General features: G+C 38.1%; 1 protein-coding gene across 1 annotated transcript; it reads left to right on the plus strand.

Moving 5' to 3' along the window:
• Window positions 1-1,885: 1,885 nt before the first annotated feature.
• On the plus strand, window positions 1,886-18,022 carry grhl2b (grainyhead-like transcription factor 2b). Its single transcript, XM_063898747.1, has 16 exons — window positions 1,886-2,226; window positions 4,425-4,614; window positions 5,064-5,131; window positions 5,595-5,976; window positions 6,330-6,400; window positions 6,636-6,792; window positions 7,031-7,142; window positions 10,841-10,935; window positions 13,086-13,244; window positions 13,933-13,990; window positions 14,238-14,377; window positions 15,288-15,325; window positions 15,507-15,598; window positions 16,190-16,275; window positions 16,383-16,447; window positions 17,086-18,022. The coding sequence occupies exons 1-16, from the start codon at window positions 2,207-2,209 to the stop codon at window positions 17,198-17,200; spliced, it is 1,848 nt and encodes a 615-aa protein (XP_063754817.1). The 5' UTR covers window positions 1,886-2,206; the 3' UTR covers window positions 17,201-18,022.
• The last annotated feature ends 92 nt before the right edge of the window (window positions 18,023-18,114 follow it).

An 18,114-nucleotide genomic window follows, 5' to 3' on the forward strand; every position in this document is an offset into this window, starting at 1 on the left:
TCACTGTAAATGTTTTTGCCTCTGTTGCAATTTTTAAGTTGTTTTTTGTCTCTTTGTGTTAGTTTTGCATGTGTTTTGTAGTTGTTTTTCATCTGTTTGTTTTACTCTTGCCTTTTTTTCACTTGTACTGCATCCCTTTTTGTGTCTAATTGTTGGTATAATGTGTGTCTCTGTGAAGGTTTTGCTTCTGTAGAACAGATTGTCCATCTATTTGTTGACGGAATTTAGTCTGCTTTGTAGTTGTTTTGCATCTCTGTCTAGTCACTTATTTTACTTAACAAGACATTTTAACAAAACAATTTACTATGTTAGACCACCACATTGTCCATTTTGTTCATGAGGAAAAGTGATAGTAAAGTTTGATGGATAAACATGTGCTTGGAAACATCCATCAAATGTGTTTTTTCCTGTCTCTTCCTCTGTTGATCGTCCCTCTGTCTGTGTGTTGTTGTAACACACGGACCCCACCTGTATTTATCTAGCAGTTCCATTCAAACACATACACAGAAAGCTAAGGCCCAGGTGCTCTGTAAAACAAATTAGACAAGGGAGGATATCATTTGCAGTGCTGCACAAACACATGCTTGCTCTTCACGCACGCAAAAACACATCAATGACGGTTTAACTGAATCTAAAATGTCATTTTTGGATTTCCATAAAAGAGTGCCTGAAGGCGTTTGCAAGCAAAGGCCAATGCAAACACCTTCATGACACAAAACCAGTTTAGAAATTGCATCCCAACAGTTTCTGAAGATCCATCTTGGGAGTTTATCTTTTCTGCATATTTTTTATATAAAAAAGATCTGAAAGGTTTTATGGCTGTTTCACGGTGATGGAAGATGTAGTTGTACTTTGATTATTTTATTTATATTTAGAGCTATGAAATCAGCACATTTTCAGATTAGTATTACCTTTTAATTCCAATTAAATACCTTTTTATATTTTGTATTGAAATATTTTTAGGATTTTATTTCTATCTACCATTTAAAGTGTCCTTACCATGTCTGTTTTTTTAAAGAATATATTCAAACACTTTATTGTCTGGGCAGAAATATGCTATGGAAAAAGCTTCTTTAAATCACATCCTATCCTATCCAGATAGACACTGTAAAACACATTAATACACAATACACACATGTATTCTGTTATGCAGCTCTTACAGTAGAAGCTCCCATTGAGATTAATACTGTCTTTTATGTACCTGCATCAACAAAACAATAAGTAAAAAAAGGGAGTATTTACACACACACACACACACACACACACACACACACACACACACACACACACACACACACACACACACACACGCACACACACACGCACACACACACACACAGTTTGCTTTGGCAGGTTAATCCCAAACTCTTGGATCTTTTCATACAATAGCTTCATTAAGGGGACAATGGCATTGTGTCAACTAATGACAGGGCTCCTCCCTGCCTCCTGTCTGCTCTGAGATCACCTCAAACACAGACACTCACAGACAAGCCATTACGAACATTTAGAGGGGGGTGCAAAAAGGTTAAGTTAGTGGCTGTGGAAGCAAGGCAATCTATGGTTTTATTTCTGAAGCCAATATGTGGCTTCCTTCCCTACAGCCTTTAACCCTGTTGTTTTATAAATATATTTTTTGCTAGAATAAATAGAACTTAAAGGCAAATAACTTAATCTACAGCGTTAAACCTGAATAGAGTTTCCATGTTTTCTGTGTCATTTTGGTGCTTTCAATGCACGCTTTCCGTTCGCCTGCAGATGAGGTGGTCCTCTACCTGCCTCTCTGGCCAATCAGAGCCCGGCTCAATCTGCAGCAGCCAATCAGCTTCTGACTCGCCCTCACCTTCAATTCTTTTTCATAGTGAAAGAATTTCGGCCAAAGCTGACCCGCTGCCATTAAAGCAAACCCAGGCAAATATTATAATGCATGGCAGAAGGATGTGTGGATATTTGTCACACTACGCGTACTAAGTGAACTCCAGACAAGCAGAGTGATTGGCTGTTTACGGACAAAAGCGGCTTTACCTGCCAGGTGTAGAGAGGGCGAGGGGGAGAGGGAGAGGGAGAGGGAGAGGGAGAGGGAGGAAGAGAAGCGGGGCGAGAAAAGTCGACTTACCTGTAGCCCAACTTCTGGCAACTCACACACTCTATTACCTGCTCCGACTTGAAAGTCCAGTTTCACAAGGAAGAATCGTAGAGGAAGCAAAATATGTCACAGGAGACAGACAAGTAAGTGATCGAGCATGCGGAGAGGATGTTTGATGGTTTCCACCTACGTTTTATTTTTACTCGCTTATTAAAATAACACTATTTTGTTTTAAAATCGGATTTGGCTTTTGTATCATAGGATAACAAGAATGTCACTGTCTGTTTATATTACTGCTGTACATTTATGACAAATATTAAACTATTTTACTTTGAGATTTTTTTTTTAACTTGATGCCGTGGATTTCATAAGAGCTGAATTCGCCATTTTTTACTGATCGGGGGAAGCCCTTAAACTGCAAGACATTTGTTTGTATTACACGTTGATGTCTTTGACTGATAAGAGTTTAAGCTCTGCTTTTGCAATATTTTTAAAAATATTTTGAGGCCTACAGTGCGCGATGGGTCTTTATGTGAATGAGGACAGTGTGTGTTGCCTGTGGGCCTATGTGTTGTTCTGTAAAACGGAGGGTTTTTTTAAATAAAGAAGAAATAACTAATTTTAAACTGTATTCAGACAAGTAAATAAATAAGGAAAATAGTTGTACTAACTTTTTGGGGGACTGTGCTTTTTGAATTAAGTATACCTAGTTTTTCTTGAATATCAGAAATACCAGAGCATGCCTTGGCTTGCAGAAATCTCAAAATGTTATGGAGGATCTGAAAGTTTCATTTTGCATCTATAATTGAGCTCCTCATTGTTTGATACTCTTACGACTTATTAATATCTGTGTTAATGATGATCTAAATGAGTGATTATTGCTTGAATAGAGCACCTACCATAATGCTTGTAATGTGATAATAAGCAATCATTGTGTATATTTAAATAACTACATGTCTCTTAGTTTGACTGCAGTGATGCTGGTTCATACATCCCGCATCAGCACTGCAGGGACAACAAGTGCCACTATTATGACCCACAGGTGTTATATTAAGTCAGATTCGCCAGAGTAGCGTTGCTGAAATCCTAAACATCACTCCTGTACAAGTCTTTGGTCTTTTTAAACCTGCATGTCAGCTCTTCACATACCTTGGAGATGTTAACAAGACATAGTTATTAAAGCTTCAGCTTCATCCTGATGCCTATTTCCTACCATTACTCTTTTTAATTTAACGGTTTTCATCATCCTGACATCAGATGTTAAAGACGTGGCACATTTTTTATTTGGCAGGTGTATCCGGCAGATAGGAGTTAATCCCAATCATACAAACCACAATAGTAGGCCTAATACGTCAAGTTAATCCATGTAGTAAATTCATTTCCAAGATTGTACAACATATATCACAGAATAGGAGTGTTCCTGATTAATATGTACTTTCGATGTTAGTTTGATTTTAGCACAAACAAATGAACAAAAAAATAACTGTTGTGAAACTACTGCATCATAACTACTTCAGGACTCTTGCTGAAGGTGTGACATTATACTGTTCATTGCGCAACAAGTGCAAGTTGACACATTCAGAGGCTCTCCTGTGATTGGCTGCGTTCACAGTGATGTTGTGACAACAATGTGTGTTTAACTGGTCTGTGATCTTGACTTAAGAGGGCCTACAGAGTGGAGAGACAAACCCACATAAACACACAAGACAAGTGCTATAGTATATTATTTCCTTTCTTTTTTCTTCAATTGCTTATTTGATATTAAGTATACCCAAAACAAAATAAACTGATCAGAAAATGTGGACCTTAGAATAGTGATAAACAGCAAGAAAATAAAAACCTCATTACCAGTATTTGAAAGCTTAAGAAAGCAAGCAAGCATTAGCATTTTGATGGTGAAAAATGAAGGCAAAACACATCTTACCTTATATAAGACAATGAAGATGATTGAAAAAGGGCATCAGCACACTCATATGTGCTAGTGTCTTATTACTAAGCAAACTCTATAGATGATATAGATGGCTATAGATGAGATAAGCTACAAGTGAATGAACCACTACAAAAGGTTGAAGGAACATCACTTTATAAGCCTTAATGCAGAACACTTGTGTCAATAAGATAGATTCAAGGTAATTGTAGGCCATGATATAATGTACTAGGAGTTACAGACATGTTTGTTTGATATCTTGATCAGGAATTGTTGGTCCACTATACATGCCGAGTCTGAATGCCTCTCAGTACCCCAAAACTCTGTCTATCCAACAACTCATTTGTGAGTAAATGACATTAATGGTCAGCATTTGTGAAGCTAAAACCTGCCCATTTGAAATGTGTCCAACAGCAAACGTCTGGTGGTGGTGGTCCCCAACGAGAACTCTTACCCCGCAGTGCGGCGGGCATACACCAGTGAGGACGAGGCATGGAGGTCGTACCTGGAGAACCCGCTAACTGCCGCCACCAAAGCCATGATGAGCATCAACGGGGACGAAGACAGCGCCAACGCCCTGAGCCTGCTCTACGAATACTACAAGGTATGGAGGGTGGAGGATTTCATGCTTTTCTTTGTGTTGTATGATGATAAACTGAATATATTTTGGTATGTTGAAGAGGAGGTCTGACAAAAATGATAAAGACGTCACCTCAGGTTAAGCGAAAAAGGGTTTCTAAAGATTCAACAACTTTAAAAAAGATTAAGTAAATGTTCTAAGATTTTCTTGACTTTTAGTGAGAGCTTGATTAGGTGCCTCAATGCATTGCATATTGTCTTTAAAACACACGTATTATTGTTAAACCACTTTTCTAACTGTCACTTATGCTTAACATACTTTGTGGAGCGTACTGTAGTAACCAGGCAAGAGCTATTTTCTGCTGTTTCAAGTCATGTCATCACTTTCTATGAAATCTTTTTGGATCTGAAGAAAATGTTCAAGTACAGTTTGAAGGCCAACATAACACCACTTCTCTTTGCCCTTCCTTCCAGGTGCCGAAAGAAAAGAGAATTCTGCCAGTGCCCAAAGTCGTGGAAACTACAGAGGAACCTGAGAGGAGGTCAGTGAATTTGTGTGAAAAAGTGATATGATGAAAGTACTTTTAGCAGGCAAATACCACGGATGAGTCGTTTCACTTGAAGCAGTGAGACTGAGTCCAGAGAAAACGTCTGGATCCCTGTTAAAAAAAGAAGAGAAAATACAAAAAAGTTAAATTTAGATACAGTGTTACTCACCAAAACCCATCTTTGACACCTGACACACATGTTGACAGTTTGTACTCTAGGGAAGCTAGTGAGCTAGGCAGCTTTGTAAAGCAGACAAGGATATTCAGGATTATTCTGATGGTGGAGATTGTGGAGATTGACCAATTAGTTCAGTTTTTTTCCTATATTTTTGGAGGGTGTAGGATATGTAATATATAATCCAATTGTATTTAAGTACAAAATACAGTGCAGTCATTCAGTAAGAATGAAAAGTAATTAATAAAGTAAAAACACATCCTATTTCATGTTTTTGTTCAGGTCTGTATTGCCAAGCAACCACGGCAGCCAATGTGAAACGGAGACAGTGGACAACCATGTTCAGGTCCTCAAATCTGTCCCTGTCAACCTGTCCCTGAACACGGAGCACCAGGAGAGCAAACGGGAGCACTTCAGCAGCTCCAGTGAGGCCATGTCAGCGGACGGGGGCACGCCGGCGGTGGCCCTGGTGAAGGCCGAGGTGTACGCGCCCGTCTTCATGACAGGGGCGGGGCTTCACTACAGGGCGGAGGGAGAGGAGCTGTCGTCGAGGGTGATCTACGAACAGAGTCCCTATGAGGTGACCACCGTCAGCCACAACTCGTATGTGAAGGAAGACCAGCATAGTCCGCCTGACAGCCCGTACGAGGAGGAGAGAGACGTGGTGAGAGTCTGAACACATACTGTTTAAAACATCAGACTAAAACAGACCTTCCCAGTCTGGTGGGGTCACAAAATAAGTCTGAGTGGTCATGAGATAATTAAATTCAAATTGGAGATTAAAAACATACTTTTTCTCAATTTACAACTTTTAGATGTTTAAATATGATTAATTGAGAATTCAAAGGTTCATTACCTCATCAGAAAGTAGTTATTGAATGTTTTCGCTGTTTGCCTGAAATCTCCATGTAATCATTATTCATGACAATACTGTCATGTTTTTCTGATTTAAAGCATTGTTCAACCAGTTCCTCTCTAAATGAACTCAAATCATTTCCTCTTTCTGTGTGTTTCAAGCGTTCTCAACAGAAGTACCACGCACCTTCCGCTATGGCCCCAGATGACTTCATATTTCATGAGGAGGGAGTGTAAGTCCCTCAGCATACAAACATATTGTGATCCTCAAAGGAATGCAAAAGTGTGTGTTGTTGCACCCCCATCCCACATTGTCTAATCACCTACTATCTGTATGTGTGTGTGTGTGTGTGTGTGTGTGTGTGTGTGTGTGTGTGTGTGTGTGTGTGTGTGTGTGTGTGTGTGTGTGTGTGTGTGTGTGTGTGTGTGTGTGTGTGTGTGTGTGTGTGTGTGTGTGTGTGTGTGCAGTGACAGCTTCCAGTACACGCTGGACGCCACTCGCTCTCTGCGTCAGAAGCAGGGTGAGGGACCGATGACCTACCTGAACAAAGGCCAGTTCTATGCCGTGACACTTAACGAGCTCAGTGCAAACAAACGCCTCCGTCACCCCATCAGCAAAGTTAGGGTGAGGGTTCCTGCCAAAAACTGATCCCAGTTAATTTGATATAGCTGTAGTTTAGATTTCAACCAAGAAAAGCACTTCTTTACTAAGAGTCTACCTAATAACCTCAATACGCATGCTTTTCCTAGCTTCTCTCTTGTGTAATAATGTAATTCTTTTCCACTACATGCTAGTGTGGAGACATTGGCTTAGGTGAATCATCATAAACTTGACCATCATTTATTTTATTTTCTCTTCTCAGAGTGTGATCATGGTGGTGTTCAGTGAAGACAAGAACCGAGACGAGCAGCTGAAGTACTGGAAGTACTGGCACTCCCGGCAGCACACAGCCAAACAGAGAGTGTTAGACATAGGTAAGACAGATTTGCTGATTTTAACTCTGTTTGCAGTCTTTATGCTAAGCTAAGCTAACTGTCTCCTGGCTGTTGCTTTATATTTACTGCATGAGACATAATAGTGGTATCATTTAATGCTCAATTTCTTCATGCTTTCTTCAAGACTTTCTCCATGTTTATGTAAAAAGCTATTTGCTGTTGAGTGAATGAAAAACCAACAACCGAAAAACAATAACAGATTCATCTTAAGGCCAAAGCGGGAATGCACTCAACTAATAAACAAGGCATGACCAAGAGAGAGCAAACAAGCCCCCACCCAACTGTCTGCCTGGGGCTGCTCTGCTGCCCACCAACACACACACACACACACACACACACACACACACACACACACACACACACACACACACACACACACACACACACACACACACACACACACACACACACACACACACCTATGAATATCTTAATATGTAGGTGTTGTTGGGACTCACAATATAAATCCTCTAATCTCCTCGACATTGACTGAGAGATTGTGTAAAATACTGAAATGAGCAAAAACTCAACAATCCAAAACAGCGTGACAAACTTTCTCTTTCTGCAAGCATTTCCCATGAGTGTTAAGTTGTTGATCCCAACCCTAGTATTTTGCATCTTAAAACATGACCTTTTGTATGCCTCAGTTTTTTTCCCAGTTGATGGATTTTAATATGTAGTTTCATGCCTTGTTGAATGAGTATGTGTGAGAAGCTTGCAGGCAGAATTTGTTTAACAAGCTCGGGCCTGCTAACCAGGCAGAGGTTCATAGGTATGTGGGAAACTGGGAGACACACACACACCTATACACAGCTTGTTGGGACACGGAGTGGAATGCTAGCCGCACTGTTACCTCGGCTGGTTTTGGTCTGTTGAAAGCAATTCTTGCCCAATTTAGATCTTCATCTTAATTCCTATATGTGAACCAAGACAAATCCTAATCGGCTGACAATACACATATCTTTATATCTGCCAGTCACTGTTGATCCAGGCTTGGGCGTTGTGATACAGATTTAAGCTGTTGTGAGATGGTTACTGTTGTAGGAAAAATACAAAATTCAGTTGCACAAAAGTATATTTGGACTCTTCTTTAAAACAAATATTGAATACCTTTTAAAGTAAAACCTTTTTAAAAACTTTTTTATAGACTTGCATGACTCAAAAGCATAGGACTTGAGTCTCCAACAGACAATGCTATGTAGTAAAGGGAATGGCCTCATTAAAATAGTCCCTCGTATAGTCATAAATTCCCATTTTAACACTTTTCTCTCAGTACAAATTAAGTAAACAATAAACAATGTTTACATTTGTGAGCTTTAGAGGTGCTCCTAGACATATTTTGTTATCATAGAACTGAGCCAGGCTAGCTAGTTTCTCTCTGATTGTTGTTTTAATGCTAAGCTAAGCTAACCATCTCCTCCTTTCAATTTTTTACTGCAGAGACGTGAGAATGGTATTGATCTTTTCATCTTCTGTTCAGATTTGCCAAAATTTGAAACTATTCCTTTAAGTCAAAGTGTTTGGGAACCATGTCCTAAAAAAATGTAAACATATGTATACAGCACATTTTAAAATGAAGCTACTTACAGTATAATGACTGCAAGTGGACTTTTTGTTGTTTTGCTGGTGAAAAGCACCTCTGTCTTTAATATGATTTGAAGATAAAACATTCTTTAAAGCTGACAGTAGATCTTGTTAAGAGGAAATGTATTATATTTTCCAGCAAGATTCCTTTAGGCAATCTGTTTGGCATTTGCCAGTGTAATGAGTCTGTGTTTGTTTGTGTGTGTGACTGAGCCCTAGACAGATAGTGTGCAGCTACAGTTCGTCTCACAGAGCTGCAGCAGTACACACAGATACCTATCTGCTAATAGATACGCACACATGGCTTGCAGCATGTATAAGCATAGTAACCCAAAACGGATTGCAAACACTGTAAAACGACTTAACGTCCTTAAAATACCTGTTTAAAATACTACACTTTTAAGACCGTTTTTATTATGTATTGACTGTTTGTTACTGGCATTGACTGCTGACTCATCACTCCTCTTATACCCTTGGAATTAAGTCTCTACTGAGTGCACTTTTCTGGTTTATTCATCATTTATATGATAATTTTCATTATTAATTAATCTATTAACTGTCAGTTATTCTCAGTTCAAATAACTGGTTTGGTCCATAGAACACAAGCCCCAAGAGCTACACAAAAATATTCAATTTAATATCCTTTAAGACTAAATCATTTGGAAATATGAATAATACTTTTGAGCTGCTGGAATGTTTTTATCTTTTCTTTAAAATTCTTAAATAATCTAATCTTGCCAAATAATTGTTCATTTAAGAATAAGGAATTTATCGACAGACCCATCATTGCGGCCTTTATTTGTATACTCTCAGTGCCTGACTTTGCATCAAAGTAGGGAATCTCAGTAGGTCAGATGACAGACCCCTCCACCCTGCTCCTCAGAGCGGCCTGTAACCTGAAGCTGTTCCGAGAGCTGATTTGAATAGCGAGGGGGGGCACAGGACATCATGCCCCTGGGCCGCGTCACAGAATGGATCATTTGAATGGGGTTAGTTAACGGGGGATACTGCCAGATTTCGGCCTGCCCTGCTGCTTTGTGCACCTGCTGAAGATTCAGTGTGTCGTAAGGATGATGGAGGAGGTCGGATGTCACAGAAGCAAAAGGGGGTGCTGTGAGAAGTGAACAGCGGTTGTAGTAGGATGAGCTGCTTCTCCGTCTCAGAGGGCTGTATCTAATAATTCTTTTAATAACGATAATTCACACATTAGAATAATCAAGTAATCGTTCTATTAAAGAAAATAGCTAAATAATTGGATAATTTATATAGCCTATGTGTGTTACTTGCCTTTTTATTCCAAATGTTATTTTCTACTGGTGTGTCTCTTCAGTTCTAAAGTACTGTTTGTTATATTTAAGTTAAAGTGAGTTTTTTTTTCTTCAAAAAAATAGCTTAAAATGTCCACGTTTACAACTTTAAATATGTTGTCCAAAACTCAAAGATACTGACATTTATATACAGAGAAAATATTATCTGATTTATTTAATTAAAGTCAAACTTTTCAAAAACAGGCGTTAGCTAAAGTCTGTATCTCATCCAGTCAGATTTGATCATAGCTACCGAATCCAATCAAAAGACCAGGAACACCATTAAACTAGTGTTTCTAAACAGGTCAAACTTACATAGTGAATTCTTTTTAAATATGAGTCTTCCACTGCATACCAGTGTTCTCATAGCCTCCCATTTAAAGTGCCTTAAGTGTGTGTGGTCACTCAGGTCAACAATAGCCGGCGATGCGCTCACCTGACTGGCTTTTAATACGAGTCTCACAGCCAGATCACCCCCTGTGTTCCCTCCGGCTGCCTTTGAAGCCTTTTACAGTTTGTTTGCTCAAGCAGATAAGATTTTATCTTGTAAAATCGAAGCGTGCCATTTGATTACTTATCTTAACAACAATAGCTACCTGCTTGTGATATTTATTGACCAATCTGCTCTGTATGTGAAGGGTTTTCTCAGAGGGGAGATATGATGTTTGGTTAGGTTTTTTAAACAGCAGATATCGGCAAAGATAAACTTGACTTAACGTAGACTCAAAATATTTTAAAAGCAGATGATGTATCAGAAATCAACCACCCCTCTGTTTGTACTTGCAGCTGATTACAAGGAGAGCTTCAACACCATTGGCAACATCGAAGAAATCGCCTACAATGCCATCTCCTTCACTTGGGACGTGAATGAAGAGGCCAAGGTACCCAACATTCTTTTTTTTTGTTGCAGTACATACATTTCACAGTAATTTTCCTACAAACCATTCTACTGTTTTGACCCATGATGTAGGCGTGTTAAATTAAAAGTAGCGGGACAGGTTTTTTGTGCTGATTCAGGTGTTGGCAAACAAACGCATTTGCTCAAATTACCTGAAATGCAAGCAGCTTAATGTAAACATCAACAAACACACTCAGCAGCTGATGTTTATATCATACTTTGTACATTTAGCTGTGATTCAAGAATCATAAACCTAAAGCAGCACCTTTATTTTGACGTATGTTCTCTGTGTCCGTCATAAAGCTGGCGGGCAGTGTTGTGTACTTTTTGCTCTGTTTGTCTTCTTTGTCTCTGTGAAGCCCACTCCTTTGTGGCCACACCTTAAATGGAGCTCCATCACTGTTTAACTCCAGAGGCCCCCGAGGGCCAACACACTCCAATCCCTGTCCCCACCCTCTGTTGTTTGTTTTGCCCTCATTTCTGTGTGAATGTGACTGACTATGTGTGTGTGTGCCAGTAAGTCTGTGTGTGTAGGTGTGTGTGTGGCTCGTTCATTGTAAAGGCAGCCTTTGGACAAAGACGTTGCTGGTAGAAATCCAAGCACACCGCTCAGGGCCAATATTGACTCTTTCTCTCTCTCTACCTCTATCCCTCTCTTTCTCTTAATCTGCGGGACAATTGAGCCTGAATATATCTGTTTGCCACAGGAACAGGTGTAATGCCCACGTACTCTGGTGTGCATGCTTCTACTTCTGTCAGTTTAGGAAGGAATTCAAATAAGTATTAATTTCAGATTAACTCGGGTAATCAGTTTATTTTACAATCAAGTGTGTGTTTCAATTCATATCAATAAAACAAGTGCCTATTTTATGTTTCAGGAAAAGTAGAAAAACTCCTTGATAATTTCTAAATACCTGTAAAGTAAATAGGAGTATCCGGGTTTCAGGGATGGCAATAAACAAAGAACAAATATGCCTCAATGGATGCCAGAGTAGACACATTTGTATAGCTAGGTACACTTAAGTTGGTCTAGACAATTTATATAAACTAAAGCTCTAATTATAAGGATTAAGTTCTGTGCTTTATGTTAATTTGAAGCCAAAAGCTTATGGATAAGTTTGTATTAGTTATTCTTTATTTAATAGCAGACTGTTATAAGTGTGATTAATGAACCTCTGTCCTTTGTTCGTTTGTTTCCATTCAACAGTTTTTTTATTGACTATGTGTGTTTGGTTTTGAAAGAAGAAAGAAGTCTATCAAACTCTTATTTGAGTTTTTAATGACAAGTCAAGCTTTTAGTCAGAAGGCCTTCATTAGGTAACATTCTAGTTAAAAGGGAACATCCATCCATACATCTATCTTCTACCGCTTATCTGAATCGGGTGGCAGAGGTAGCAGTTCCAGTTGAGGGCCCACAACGTCCCTTTCCCTGGCCACATTAACCAGCTCTGACTGGGGGATTCCAAGACGCTCCCAGACCAGCGTGGGGAAGATGTACAGTGTATAACAGCATTGAACCACGACGTGTCTGATGCACAAGTTTAACTTTTAAGATTTAAAAACATAGGAAACAGTAGATATAAACAGGAATTCAACACTGTTGTGTAACAGCTTCTCACTGTTGTGTAACAGCTTCTCACTAATCTGCTGTCCTATGCAACAATGCAGCAACATGATCTCTATCTGCAGGGATTTTAAGGTAAGGTTAACAGAGGGGAAATTATATATTTAAAAAAAAAACTAAAAATACATTAAAAACTAGCCAGTAACGGCACACCTAAAAAAACCAATCCTAATGTACATATTTTAAATTTAAACCATGAAAAACAGAATTCATTTGTAAAGCTTTTTAAAAAACATACCTAGGGATGCAACAAGTGTCTCTTGGTGATCAATGATTTCATAAAATCAAAATTGTATCACAAATCAATAGAAAAATATGAAAAAAGATACCTTTTCCGAATGTGTGTTGAAGGGCCAGCTTGTGTAGGATTTTTTTTTGAGTTGTTGTCGGTGTTCTGCTGGGTTAAATTGTACACAAACAAAAGAAAACATTACTCTAAAGAAAAATACCTGACATGACAAATAAAGTAATTTATTGTCACACCTAACACCTTTCTCCGCCTCCGGCAGATCTTCATCACAGTGAACTGTCTGAGCACAGACTTCTCCTCACAGAAGGGGGTGAAGGGTCTTCCTCTGATGATCCAGATAGACACATACAGCTACAACAACCGCAGCAACAAGCCGCTGCACAGAGCATACTCTCAGATCAAGGTGTTCTGTGACAAGGTGAGAATCTACTTCCTCGCATCTTATATATGGATATTGTCTGGAAAAGTCTCATGATTTCGTCAGTATAAACATGTCAATTAAAGGGATTTGATTAGTAGTAATTATTGAATTCTGATGCCACTTTTTTACCTGTGCTTCATTATATTTCATACATATAGTATTGTTTTAATGCAAAATGAACATACATTAATTGACGCTTTTTAAATGATGACGTGCTGCACTTCCTTTTATTCACTTCTAAATGTGTGGATTTTTACCATAGAGAGAAAGTGCTGCGGTCTATACAGTATGTTTTAAATGAGCCACAGATGGTGTGTTTGAGTGCTGGAGTTAAATCCTGACATCAGTCCTCCCTCTAGTGGCCTCACCTGCACAGTGAGCCTCCAGTTACACGTGTTATGCACATACACACACCATGTGATTTCCTTTAAGACTTTTCCTTTTACCTTTACAAGTCGTATGTAAGCTTACACAGGGTCAACCCATTGAAATAATAATTAAAAAATGGCAACAATATGTAAGAAAGATGACATAAATAAAATATATTTATATGTACATAAATGCAACATATTCTGTCCAACTGAAATGCTGTAGTGATTGCTCATTGATCAGTGTTTAATGTGGCTCCTACATTTCCCCAAACTGATTCTTCTTCTTCTATGTTGGTATTTGTTCCGTTTCTCAGGGAGCAGAGAGGAAAATAAGGGACGAGGAGAGGAAACTCTTCCGCAAGAAGTCAAAAGGTTAGAGTTTCATGAAAAATGATTTTGTTTCTGCACTTTTAGCATCCAAACTCGAGATAATCCTATACCCAGTTTGCTCTAAAGGGGGTATAAAGTAGAGAGGTATAAAAACACCCTTTTGAAATCACAACTTATTTATCTTCCTCTCCTGTTTTATAATAACAATAATTGTGACGACATTGTGAATGTGTGTGTTTCTTTTTGCTGAGAAAAACTACTGTGTTCTAAAAAATATTTGCTGGTTCAGGTAAAGACGGAGGTGTTGGTGTGATAACCGCAACCAAGAAGTCCGACACGACTTACTTTAAGACCATGAGCGACCTGGAGGCTCAGCCGGTTCTCTTCATCCCAGATGTTCACTTCGGCAACCTGCAGAGAGCCGGACAGGTAGACAAACATTCTTCTTCTTTGTGAGATCAGCTGAGTTCATCCGCTGGAAGGGGAAACTGGAGCCACAGCTTAGTTTCCGAATTACCCAATGGACGCTTTTCAGCTCCAGCAAGTGAGATGGCTGAACAAAAAACCTTAATGTGTAAATTCAATCAAACAGATTTTTGATGTATTACATTTTATAGCACAAAAACGAATTTAGTAGTACCTTATGTACTTTCGGCATTTTTTTTTCAGTATCATATCAATCTAACAATAATATATTTAAGTAAATCTATCACAGATATATTTTTTCCAGAGTAGTTTTGTTGTAAGATATAATAATAATAATAATAATAATAATAATAATAATAATAGTAATAACAACAATAACAATAATGATAATAATAATAATAATAATAATAATGATAATAATAATAATAATAATAATAATAATAATAGTAATAACAACAATAACAATAACAATAATAATAATAATGATAATAATAATAATAATAATAATAATAATAGTAATAACAATAATAACAAAAATGATGATAATTCATTTTATTTATGGCCGCCTTTCAAAGCTCTCAAGGACACCTTACAGAGCATAATTAAGAACAAGCAACAAAGAAGGTCAAACAGTAATCGAGACTTAAAAAAACAAAGACTTACAAACAATAATCAGTTACTAACGGTATTAATTTTTACTTTTATTTAAATTGGAGTTATACAGAGGACTTTCATATCTGATGGAGCATTTCTACATTGTTGTGTTTCTACTTTTATTTACAGTATGATAATTACCTTAGCATTTCTCTCACTACTGCATGTTTAGAAGAATGACTCAGTATTACATTTTTACCTTTTTCTTTTCTATATTTGTGCAGTTACATTGATGCTTACTTTAATACTCCATTTGCAGGTGTTTACCTTCAACACGGAGGAGATCGAGAGAGAAGGGTGAGTGTGTGTCAACAGGAGCATTTTTATTTACATCAGTCATACAAATATAAAGTATGCTAATGAGAGCAGGTACAGATACTCACATACAGAGGAAGTGCACGTCACCACAAATGCACAACCACACGTTTACGGCACCTGAACCATGTGTGTTTGTTGCTTTCTGGGTGTTTTTCATCAGGAGTGTTCTGGTGAAGAGGATGTTCAGGCCGTCAGACGAAGATCTGTGTCCGTCACCTCACAAACAGATCAAAGAGGAGACACACAAGAGAAGTACAGCGCGACTGCTTCCTCTGCATTTTGCTCTTTCTTTTATCTCTGTTTCAAACTGATATCTATCTAGCTATCCTCTTAGTATAGTTTAGACAATTTCAATGATTTATTGATATAAAAAAGAAGTGTATAAAATGTCAAAAAAACACCAAATGTAATATCTTCAAATTCATTTTCTTTAACAGCAATCAAGTAGACAGATATTAAATATACAATGATGAGTAAATCAGCAAACCCTGGAATTTTTTACAGAGCACATTCATACCAAAGATAATAGCTCAAAGTAAAAAATAAATAAACATAAATGCAAGGCCAAGAAGACTAGAACATTTGAAAATAAAAAGACAAACTATGTTAAATTATAATGAAATAACCTCTAAAGAAAATAATACCAATGACATGAAACAGATTTTAAGGTGTCAGTATGTCTGGACATATATATGCTTAAAGAATCTTAGTGTCTGTGTCTAATATCCCCATCTCTCTTTTTCTGTTTTAGTTTGTACGCTCAAAATATGTCTGGTAATAAATAAGTAACAAACTTATACAGACGCTAACAGCTAAGACTTATTCTCCCTCTTCTCTCTGCAGTATTGTTGTACGTAAGAAAGGAGACGGATGAAGTGTTTGACGCACTGATGCTGAAGTCTCCCACGCTCAGAGGCCTGATGGATGCAGTGAGTGACGCAGGCGCTCTAATTACATCTGAGAGCGATCTCAAAGGGAATTCATTTTTGTGCAGCAAAGCAGCTGTATAAGAACTACTTTTATCTGTCTTTTGTAGATATCCGAGAAGTACGGCGTGGCCACAGAGAGGATAGCCAAAGTGTACAAGAAGAGTAAAAAAGGGTGAGTGAGGAAACAGATTCGAATTTGGAGCCTTTTTGTAAAATGTTGATGTTTTAAAGTGGGGTTGTATGAGTATGATTCGCTGCCAGTGAACTACATACTGGAGATGATGGTTGACACCTCCGTATTGGAGAAGTAGACAGGAGTTACTGCATGGAAGCTAATAAATGTACTAGTGCAGCAGCACACAAATCAACATTAGTTCAAGTGTACGCTATATTTAGAATATTTTCAATGCTTGATGTGAGAACAGGAAGTTGCTGGTCTACCTCTGCCTCTATTGGTCTCTTTGTTTGTGTATTGTGTGAACTAACACTGTAAAACACAAAACTCACACAATGACAAAATACCTAACTGACAGAGGCAATAGTAGACCAGCATCCTTGGTGTTTTACACAGTAAATCAACTGTTTTTGTCTAACAAGTCTTCAGTTTCATTGGAAAGGACAGTTTGAGGGCAATGTAAAGAGGTGATAATAAAGCGTACCAATAAACAGTTTTAAACATTGTGTAGGTGGCTCTCATCTCCGTCCCTAGCAGTGCGTTGCTGTTTCTGCTGTACCTCAAACAACAATTATAAACATTTGAGCTCTCCCTTAAAGCATAGGAAAATAAACTTTGAGTGTGCTTTGTGTCAGGATCCTGGTGAACATGGACGATAACATCATCGAACATTACTCCAACGAAGACACCTTCATCCTCAACATTGAGAGCTATGCAGAAGCCTACAAGATCACGCTGATGGAGATCTGACCGCTCCTCAGCGGACTCGAAGGGCGGCAGGTTTAGACAAAAGAGACGCTGTCACTGCAATCCACGAGGCTGCTAATGATTGGCTAATAAGCTGACTGACAGTATTGGAGACGATCAATTGGCTGTGTAAATCAGATGCTCCGAGGTCAATGTTGACATACCTGATCCCTCTCTGGCACTGTTACACTATGAAGCGAGTTGTGTTTTCTGTGTGACAACAAAGAAAACAAGAGGACTTTATAGAAATCCTTATGAACTGGTTATATTCACTTCCTTACCCACTACGTTGTAAGGTGAATTGATTGAGCGTAACTCTGTGTTCCCCAATTTTACTGAATATTTTTTATTGTATAAAAAAATATCTACTTGTCTGTACAGTCATGTGTTCTTGCCAAATAACACATCAGGAATAGCCTCATGCCTGTTGTGCTGTATGTAGCCTGGATTAGTTGGTCCTAATTAACTTAGCTCTTTGCATGCCTTTATTTTTGTTAGTTGTGTTATTATTTATTTTTAATGAAAATGTTTTGCATTTCTATAGCAATTTATTCAAATATTTCAAGTTCTTTACATTTCAGTGACTTTGTTTGTAGTCGCTCTCTGTAAGAGTATTCAAGGAGTTTTTAAATGACAGATTTTCAGCCATTTTGTTCTATCTATAAACATGTCAACAAATAGCCCACGTGTTTATTTGTAGGACGTCCCATTATATGGTCATGACACTTAAGTAAAAAGAGTAAACAACTTCTGCCAGGTGTCAAATGGCACATGTCATCATGTTCTTGGCTGTATTGAAAACCTTAATAAAAGTATAAACATACAGATGTCATGTTTGGTAAAACAAATAAGAGAAAGAGTGACCCTTTTTTCAGGCTGTGGAATAGGTTTCGTTGAGCTAAATGCTGACACACAAA

The sequence above is a fragment of the Eleginops maclovinus genome, chromosome 13 (assembly GCF_036324505.1).
Source record: "Eleginops maclovinus isolate JMC-PN-2008 ecotype Puerto Natales chromosome 13, JC_Emac_rtc_rv5, whole genome shotgun sequence".
Classification (NCBI taxonomy): domain Eukaryota; kingdom Metazoa; phylum Chordata; class Actinopteri; order Perciformes; family Eleginopidae; genus Eleginops; species Eleginops maclovinus.

What these genes read in the sequence shown, in the direction of transcription:
- grhl2b (XM_063898747.1), top strand. Translation starts at nt 2,207, where the DNA reads ATGTCACAGGAGACAGACAA. An exon ending in ATGTCACAGGAGACAGACAA is followed by an intron (nt 2,227 to 4,424) that starts GTAAGTGATCGA and finishes TGTGTCCAACAG; the next exon opens with CAAACGTCTGGTGGTGGTGG. An exon ending in TGCTCTACGAATACTACAAG is followed by an intron (nt 4,615 to 5,063) that starts GTATGGAGGGTG and finishes CCTTCCTTCCAG; the next exon opens with GTGCCGAAAGAAAAGAGAAT.